General features: G+C 45.7%; 1 protein-coding gene across 1 annotated transcript in view; it reads left to right on the forward strand.

The window, feature by feature from the left end:
* Positions 1–10000, forward strand: part of cacna1da (calcium channel, voltage-dependent, L type, alpha 1D subunit, a) — a gene marked incomplete at both ends in the record, with an annotated part of 57102 nt that overhangs the window by 33928 nt on the left and 13174 nt on the right. Inside the window, 9 exons of the mRNA XM_079747664.1 lie at positions 91–198; positions 308–360; positions 660–806; positions 1062–1263; positions 2051–2209; positions 2500–2610; positions 3600–3683; positions 8731–8763; positions 9931–10000. The exon at positions 9931–10000 is cut by the window's right edge and continues 59 nt beyond it. Of these exons, the coding sequence (XP_079603790.1) occupies positions 91–198; positions 308–360; positions 660–806; positions 1062–1263; positions 2051–2209; positions 2500–2610; positions 3600–3683; positions 8731–8763; positions 9931–10000 (967 nt within the window). The remainder of the gene's footprint in view (positions 1–90; positions 199–307; positions 361–659; positions 807–1061; positions 1264–2050; positions 2210–2499; positions 2611–3599; positions 3684–8730; positions 8764–9930) is intronic.

Here is a 10000-nt window from a genome sequence, read left to right on the forward strand (position 1 = left end):
TGACCTGCCTGAAGTATACGCCGTCAGGGACGCTGAGGAGCAGAATCCCAGTAGATAACCGTGAAATATTACTCCCCGTTCCTCATGCAGCATGTGGTCCAGTGTGTGTTCGTGGCCATTCGGACCATCGGTAACATCATGATCGTCACCACGCTGCTGCAGTTCATGTTCGCCTGCATAGGAGTCCAACTCTTCAAGGTCAGCGGCATGACGTATTCAAATTGCCCGGAGGCCCTGTACAGTTACCCAGTGCTTCTACACGTCTACACTGCCACATTAAAAGTCCCTGAATCCCCCCCGCACACAGGGAAAGTTTTATCGCTGCACGGACGAAGGAAAGTCAAGCCCAGATGAGTGCAAGTAAGTACATTCAAACATCCTCTACAGCATGCATACACGTTTGTGTGTGTGTGTGTGTGTGTGTGTGTGTATGTGTGTGCATGTGTGTTTGCTCACACACATAAAGTACATGTGTGTTTGTCCGTATATGTGTGTGTGTTTGTGCATGGACATGTGCTTTTAGGATTTGTACACGTCTGCATGTAGGTGTATGAGTTAGCAGCATCCGGTTTGAGCTTTTGTTAACGGTTTCAAGTCTCGACCTAAACGACGGTGTGCTGTGGTCCTTGAACGTGTGCTGCCTCCCTGTCTCCCTGCAGAGGGACGTACATCCTGTACAAGGATGGGGACGTGAACCAGCCCGCCATCCACAAGAGGCTGTGGCTCAACAGCGAGTTCAACTTCGACAACGTCCTCATGGCCATGATGGCGCTGTTCACCGTGTCCACCTTTGAGGGCTGGCCCGCGTAAGACGCAGCCTCGGTCGTCTGAACGTAGTGTGATTAGATTTGATTAGATTAGATACAATTTTATTAATCCCTGGTACAGGAAATTTGTTTGAAGCAACAGCCCAGCAGCAGTGGAAAAACACAGGATAAAAATACAATACAGTACAATAAAAATACAAAGTACTATTAGTACAATTTAGTATAATGTAGATATAGTATGATAGTCATAAATTCTATTGTTCTCTCTCTGACCTCCTGTCTGATTTCTTCCAGGTTGTTGTACAAGGCCATTGACTCAAACAGGGAGAACCTGGGGCCCATTTACAACTACCGCGTGGAGATCTCCATCTTCTTCATCATCTACATCATCATCATCGCCTTCTTCATGATGAATATCTTTGTAGGTTTTGTCATTGTCACGTTTCAGGAGCAGGGAGAGAAAGAGTACAAAAACTGTGAACTCGACAAAAACCAGGTTAGTGACAGCCTGTTTTCAAATGTTTGTTAGTCTGAATTTATCTCCAGAATGATATAACCTTCAAGCCTCGCTTGATAAACAAGTGTATGAAGCGACTTCTAAGGCATACTTTCAGTCAAATTTGTAATGAAATGTTTTATGAAAATATGGTTATATTTGCCATCACTATGGTTGAGATGAAATCATCATAAAGGCCCATTATGATTCTTGTCTCCGTACGAGCACATTCGTTTCTCGTTGTATGCAGAGAGGGAGTCTAAAGCGAATACACTCATCTACACTCAAAAGATATACAAGATATCGAGGATAACTATGGAAATCCCCTTCAAACTGATTCCAGATACAGGAATCTTTCAAGTCATTATGATCTCTAAACATGAAACGGTAATGTGCTTGGACAGGGTCCTTCCCTGTTTAGTTATCGAGGGTGCTGTCGGTAAGATTGTCGGCTGAGAGAGCAGAAGAGAGCCGAAGAACAACCCCCCCCCCCCCTGCTCCCTCCCCCCTGCATCTGTCCGCCTTCCCCCAAACCAATCGTGAAGGAGATTCCCTGATAGGTCAGAAATTAAAGATGACAGTGCTGTTAAATTGACATAGTCCCATACAGCGACAGGCGCAGTCAACCACAAACAGAAATCGTCAAAGAGCATTTCATTCACAAACAGCCGACGGACAGCTATGCCATTTCTAAAAAATGACACTTAAACAGCGGCTCTTAATTGATACTTTCTGCATGTGGCTCTGCCTGGTCATCCTAAACACGTGCTCCTGTGTGTCCGCACAGCGCCAGTGTGTGGAGTACGCCCTCAAGGCACGGCCACTGAGGCGCTACATCCCCAAGAACCCGTACCAGTACAAGTTCTGGTACGTGGTCAACTCCACGGGCTTTGAGTACATCATGTTTGTGCTCATCATGCTCAACACGCTGTGCCTCGCTGTACAGGTAAGAAGCACACACGAACCCCGGGGGGTTTCACCATTACAACAATGTCATGACGTCAACGTGGATGTTTTTAAAGATGTGAAGTTTCAAAACATAATTCTTTGTTTGGAAAATGTAATATATATTCTTGATTTGGATGGAAATTTACAATTTATAATTCAGTTAAAATCATGTGTTATTATGTGTAATTAATTATCACATTATAATTTGTCTTACTAGCAATAATTACAGAAATATAGATATTTTTAATAATAGCAATGAGTGAGACTATCTCCATTTTGTCCTTCCAGCACTATGGGCAGTCAGCGACCTTCAACTATGTGATGGACATTCTCAACATGGTCTTCACTACGGTTTTCACTGTAGAGATGTTTCTCAAACTCATCGCTTTCAAACCCAGGGTACGCCACAGGTTCACCTGATCACACTTCACACCCAAGGATGTGCCCGAGGAAACACACACCCTACATATTTACGTATAAATCACTATTTATTTTATACTGAAATAGAACAGTAGGAACACATAGCAAAATATCGTGGTGATGTTTGTAATTGTTCTATTTATTCTGAATATGACATTTGATGATGATAATTCAAATATTTAGCAGACCACCTTTTTTTAAGTAAACGTTGGTCAGATGTGTGCATATATTGTCAAATCTCTATGTAAATTCATATATTTGTTTCAAACCATCTCACTCCACCTGACTACCGCGTGGCCATCAGTTCTGTGTTGCGAAGAAGGACAGGCTGCTCGTAAGCCCCTTTGCCTAGTGTGGTGTGGTGTGGCGTGGCGTGCAGTACCGATAAGGCTGTTTACCTCTGACAATTGTCAGGTTCAGCCACATATAGCTCCTCAAATATATGCACTCTTTAACTCAACCATAAGATAAGATAAGTAACTGCATTGGAGTACGGAGATGCTGGCCCACTGTTGTATACTAACGTTTACGTCCTTCCCTTCCCCAACCCCTGACTTTGCGTAGGGGTATTTTGGGGATGCCTGGAATGTGTTTGACGCCATGGTTGTCATTGGCAGCATAGTAGATATTGTTCTCAGTGAGATCGATGTAAGTAAAGCCCGCCTACACCACCAGCCTCTCTCCCTCGCTCTCTCTCTCTCTCTGTGCTTTGGGCATCTGGTGGTCCCAGCACAGGTTTCCACAGCCACACCAGGTTTCTAACTCGATCTCGCCCCACCGTTTCCACTTCCCGTCTGACCTAACGCACTAACCTTCTGTCTCTGCATCTCTCTCTCTTTCCTCCCCGACCCTTTCATGAAATCATCGGTTTTCATTTTGCCCTCTCCCTCGACTCTTTCTTTCCTTGTCTTTCTCTCTTTCTTTCGTTCTCTTCCACAACCATCTTGTTCCCCTTTCCCGTGTAACAGCACTATTTCACTGATGCTTGGAACACGTTTGATGCCTTAATAGTTGTCGGTAGCGTCGTCGACATTGCTATCACTGAAGTGAATGTAAGTATAACTCCTCCTGCCTTTCTTTGGAACTGAAGCCTTGCATTATCTGGCCAATGGGCACTTTCTAGAAGTATAGACGGCATGCATGTGGTATTATTAGCTCTGCCTACTTTGTGTTCAATCGGGATATGCATTGGTTTTGATTGACCTCATTTTAACTCGATACATACGCCATGATAAAAGCATGATATTGTTTTCGAGGGATTGTATTATGAGTGAGAAAGGCCTTCCTTGCTCATGTCAAAGTGCATGGCCCCATTGGTCTTCTATGTAAGGTTTCAGTTCATCTTTCACACTGTAAACAGTCCTGTTCACCTATCCCTCGTGCGTGGAACATGAACTAACCATATTGAATTTCTTCTAGGAATCAAACCGTTTCTGCATGACTGCCTGTCCATTAAAGGAATCATTCTAACATGTCTGCAAAAGAAAATAAGCATTGTGATCATTTAAATGTGTGTTAAAACCGGCGAACCCTACATTTCTCAAGACAACAAAGTCTATACGTTTGAAATAATGGCTGTTTGACTTCTCATATGTGAACAGGTTGTCTAATTCTTACTCTTGTGTATTTTGTTTCCATAGAAACTTGTAGAGGCAAGTATGGGAATGAATCAAATGTCTTTCTTTGTGTTCTTTTCTTTTGACAACTTTATCTTCGGGACCCCTCTACAGTGTTAATGGGTTAGGAACTCAAATGGTCATCACATATTAATATGGGTTTAATGAGAATAGAGTTACGATGCACATTGCCAGGTAATTCAATGCAGTTTAAAGGTTTATTAAAAACAAACAGGACTTGGCAGAACTTGACTAGGTCTAGTCGTAGCAATACTCTCATATTCATGCTAGTAAATACTTGGCTGAAAGAGTGAAATGACGCAGCGAAAATGACCAAATATGTCATATTGTTGTTTGGTGGGTGTGGCCACAGTGTACGCTACTAAACATTTGGACCTGACCTTAGAATGAAAGGAAATGATGACAGGATTCTTAAAACCGATCGCCAGCCCTTCTGAGAGAACTACTTTCTGAGCTGCAGTGCTGTTTTTCTGGAGTTTTCTCATTCGTGTACTTTGTGCATGAGTGGATGTGCACAGGCAATTACAAAGTTAAACATGTTCTGTTGTACATGTGGGTAATATGTGCCATTGCATGTTTGTTTTGTGTTAGTGTGTGTGTGTGTGTGTGTGTGTGTGTGTGTGTGTGTATGTGCGTGCGTGTGTGCGTGCGTGCGTGTGTGTGTGTGTGTGAGAGAGCGAGGGGCACAGATTGTGTGTGTGTGTATGTGTGTTTGCTCACATGTATACACGTGTGTGTGTGTGTGTGTGTGCGTGTGTGTGTGTGTGTGTGTTAGAGAGAGAGGGAGGGACACAAAGTGTGTGTGTGTGTGTGTATGTGTGTTTGCTCACATACATACACGTGTGTGTGTGTGAGTGTATGTATGTTAGAGAGAGAGAGGGACACACAGATCGAGTGTGTGTGTGTGTGTGTGTGTGTGTGTGTGTGTGTGTGTGTGTGTGTGTGTGTGTGTGTATGTGTGTTTGCTCACACACATACATGTGTGTGTGTCTGTGTATGTGTGCGTGGACATGTGCTTTTATGATTTGTACACGTCTGCATGTACGTGTATGAGTGTGTTCTGTGGCCTCCGTGTCCATATGTGTTGATTGTTTTGTGGTGATAACAAAGGGATTTCACAAGGCCTATCATGGTCGATCTTGTGAGCCGTCCTATAGCCATCCACTCACACGTCTCTCTTATTTTCTAACGTCGCATGCCACTGTTTGTTAAGTGTACGCGTCTCCAGCAGTCATAAACACATACAATGTGCTTATACACGTCTCGCTTGTGAGGCGGACGCTGGACACCTGATTGGTGTTCATCTCCAACTGCATGCTGGGAATGTCAGCAGTCACCATCGCTTTCCTCATATTCCATGTCATGTCCCTCCCTCCCTGCCCCCCCCCCCCCCCCCCCCCTCACAGATGGCGTATGGCCACCCGCTCGATGCTCCTCCTCCGGTCAGTTCCCCCCCCTCCCCCCCTCCCTCCCTCCCTCCCTCCTGCAGTGTGTTTTTGGTGTTGTGTGTGTCACATAACCTCACCTCCAGACAGAATAGCCCTGGAGCTCCGAGCTTCGATGCTTTCCTCCTACACAACATTGAGGACACAATACGGAGACGGTGGATCTCACTGTTTGTGCCTCAGGGTTTAAGCACAACAAGATGACAATGATACAAATGTAATCCTTAAAGTTGTGTAGGCCACAGCAGCTAAACGCCTTTATTGCAGCATTACGTGCCAATGTTGACAATGGTTTATGCAACAATAGATGATAATTAGCCCCAAAAAGTTGAAAGAGGAGATTGATGGTTTATTTAGCCAACTCTTATGCTCAATGTAGGACTTTGCCAATGATGAATACAGATAGAGAAGGTGCTATCTGCTGCAGGCCTCATCTCAAACCAGACGGAGAACAAACATAGAAGTTGTCATATACTTATCCTAGAAGCTACGTTGTACATTTGGGTCGCACAGATATGTAACACTGATCTGTGTAAAAAGTATCTCCAACTTTCCAATGTCGGTCTAAGGAGAGGTCATTTTGTTGTTACGAGTAGCAGTAGCGGTTTGGATTTACCGTGGGCTCCTATTTGTATGAGGTTATTCAGAGATACGCATCATTAACTTGTCCTAGATAAAGAGCTGTTCCCCTCTAACAAACCCTGTGACTTTGCAGTCCTTATAAATTTACCCCTCCGCGTGGTTACTCAAACGCTATTCCCCTTGGGACGACTGTTGCATACAGCTACTCTGAGTCTCTGAAGAAATGGGAATTTGGTTTTAATACAAGGGATAACAACGGTTTGGAACAAATTGTGTAATGACTGCAGCTTCCTAAAAGTGCTATCTCACATAAAGTCACAGTGGAGATGATTCAGTCACCTTCTTTCGGGAATGTTACCTGATGGATTTGGAGCATTTTTTGGAACATGCCTCCTTTTTGTGGTTGCCTTCAGAAGTTATATAACAGCGTCAATCGTTATGAAGTAGAACTCTCTAATGACAACTTCCATTAAAATCAGATTTGAGGATTTCCGCACAAATATTAAAATCTTTAAAACCTGTGAGCTTTATTGCAATTCAGGACGAACGGTACTGAAGTGTGTTCAGGCAGCGACCAGCAAACGGCCCCTGCTAGCCGCAGCTTGTGTTCTTGTGGTTCTCGTAGAGTCCTTCACGCCGGAGCCGGGTCTGGATTGAGTCGGAGGTTCTTTGCTGATCTTGTGTGTTTCTGTGCGTGACTGTCTCTGTGTTCTGCTCTGTCTTCCCGTAGTGAGCTCTTAAAGCTCAGGGTGGAGCTCATGTGTAGCGCAGGTGTGTAGCCTCCTGTCAGGTGCATGACCAGCTCTCCCCCTTCTCCCCCCTTTCTGTCTCTCTTTCATTCCTATCTACCTGTCTGTTTTCTTACATCTCAATCTGTTGTTTTTTCCTCTCCTCCTCTCCTCCTCTCTCCTGTCTCTTTGTGTCCCTCCTTCTTCTGAGTCTTTCCCTCCCTTCCCCCTCCCCCACACTCTCATTTCCTCTTCCTGCACTGGACTGCGAGAGCGCCATCTCATGGCGGCTTTGAAGGGCACTGTTGGCATGCATGGGTTGCTGCAATGCCGACCATCAATGGCTCCTGATGATCCTCTGAATGGATTGGAAGTGGGCGCGTGCGTGCGTGTGTGTGCGTGCGATGCTTAACCCTGCAAGCTGGCGATGCTGAATGCATGCTCCATCCATGCCGTTGGCAGGATGACCTAAAGAACCTCCTCAAGCTAACATGATATTATTTCTCCTCATTCCGCACTTCATATCGACAGTGTGTACCGGGGTTTGAGCGAGGCCCTCTCTGTACCCAAAGCAGAGGGTCTCTGTGTGCTGAGATGGCTGAACGTCTCCCCAGTGCAGATGGGATTGTTGTAAAAAAAACAAAACAGGCCTCTTATAATGCAGTTTCAGCAGGTATCTAAAGCACTCTGGTCACTGTTACTATCCCGCAGGGAGCTTATCTGCCCTCTGCGCTTTAATAAAGGCTCAGTGCGCTTGGGTGAGGATTTGTGTGCGAGAGTAAATGCACATTTTATTTACAGTTTTTTTTCTTTTTTTCTTTTTTTAAGCAAACAATTATTTTTATGATTTCATCCTCTAATTACATTTTGGTTCTTTTTCAATCTATTGAACGTAAGCCAGATAGAACCAATACAACTTTCTGGTTTTGTGGAGACATTCACAGTTCTTCTCGTCATAACGACCGCAGTACACACGAGGACAACATCCTGATCACAGGGGCTTGTTGGATCACATGTCGCCATGCATTTGTTTGCGCAGGAAAAACGGCTCACTACCTCCAGAAAGAAGGGCTGTGTGTGATAACCATGGGACGGTGTGTCTGCCACGGCACGGGTTCAAACACAAGTGTCTCATCAGTTGGCCTTTCATTCATTATATTCATCCATTGGTGATACACGTCAATAGGGGCCACATTTACACATGTACCAAACACATGAACCGAAATCCACTCAAACCCACTAACATGATCAGAGTCAACCACACTGGTCATGACCATTACACAGAGGGAGTGATAAAGTTGTGTGTATAACTCTTAAATGTTAATCCCCCACCCTTTAGTTCCATGTTGTTTGTCAGTCTAAATAGCATCTGAATTCCCCTTTAGATGAGCTATGTTTGGACCAATCTGTCCTGTTGTCATCCTAAACGTTAAAGCCTTAAAAGTATGTTTCCTGTCTGTCTACATAGTACATGTCCATAGGCTTGTGATACCCTGTATGATCGTCATTAATGTTACAGTTTTACAATAAGATAATATCCCCCTGTCCCTTTCCCCCCCTATATCTTAGAGCCAGTGAAGTCTTGAATGCTTTGTCTGGGTGTAATCTGATGAGAACATACATGTCTTATTGAGAGCTAGTCCCAGCATTACCTGTGGCTTATGGTAAAGTTGTGTAAGTCATTAACACAGGTCTTTGATTTTTAAGCCAACGGAGACTCCTCAGGTGGATGAGCAGGGGGTAAGACCTTCCCCCTCCCCCCGCCCGCACCTCTTTCAGGGTCATGCCCATATTTAGACGTGCATCTATTTCCTTTGATTTCTCTGTCGCCTACAATACCTTCTGGTTCCAACTGCCCTTTTTTGTTTATACTTTGATTCCATTGACCTCCATGAGGTAATGCTTTCATTTTTCTGTATTTTAAGTTTTCTCATGTGAGTTTTCTTTTTACGATTTCGTTTTTTGTTGCTGTTCCATTTGCTTTTAATTTCTTAACTATTTCAGAGTTTTGCTTGGGTTTGGTTTGGGTTTTTCTTAAGGAGAGTGTGTGTTACTCAAACGTGGAGTTTGTGCGTCCCCGTTCCGGTGGGAGTGGTTCCCTCGGGCCCCTCCTCACGTTTGTACTGCTACAAACGTGGCACAGTTGTGCGGGCCAGGGACCTATGGTGGCTCCCCCCCTCCCCACCCCCCCCCTCCCTCCCTTCAAACTGGGACCAGGTCACCCAGAACCTTTTGACCTTTGAACCTCCCGGCCATCCTGGCCCCCACTGTGACTCTGCATGCAGTGACTCTGGACTAAGGGTTGCCATGCTTGCGCAGTTCGTTTCCTGTCAAGTATGACCAGGTTTTATTGGTTCCTCCAGCATGTTCGCCTCCTTTGCTTCCTCCTCCTTGTAGGTCTGTACAGTGGCCAGGGGTCCTGGTCAGTGCTCTGCGGACGAAGACCCCCAGACACATATCTGCTGCGGACGGCACTGCCCGACACGCACCTCTCACTATTGGCCCAACATTTCTGGGGGGGGGGGGGGGGTTAACTGTGGGCACACACAGCCAGTGGCTGCTAGAACATCCCGGGGGGAGTCGAGCATCAAGAGCTCTCATTAACAACTCGATCCATTTCAAAAACGTGGGGAACTACCTGTGGGTTTTCGGATGGGAGACGGAGGTGCGTGGCGTCAGGGCGCAGTGCTGCGGTCGTCAGCCCATATGTGTTGCGTGGCTCTGGCCTCAGCTTAGACTCCATCCCCCCCCCCCCCCCCCCCCCCCCTCGGCAAAGGCACGGCCAGGGTCTCTGTGTGCAGGATGTAAACCCTTAACCCCAACAACACCAACACACGCACACACACACACACACACACACAGACCCACACAGCCGTCAGTGTCTAACTGAGCGCTCCCGCCCCACAGAACACGGAGGACAGCGCGCGCATCTCCATCACCTTCTTTCGTCTCTTCCGGGTCATGCGATTGGTCAAGC

Source organism: Pollachius pollachius, assembly GCF_949987615.1.
Source record: "Pollachius pollachius genome assembly, chromosome: 12".
In the NCBI taxonomy this organism is placed as follows: Eukaryota; Metazoa; Chordata; class Actinopteri; order Gadiformes; family Gadidae; genus Pollachius; species Pollachius pollachius.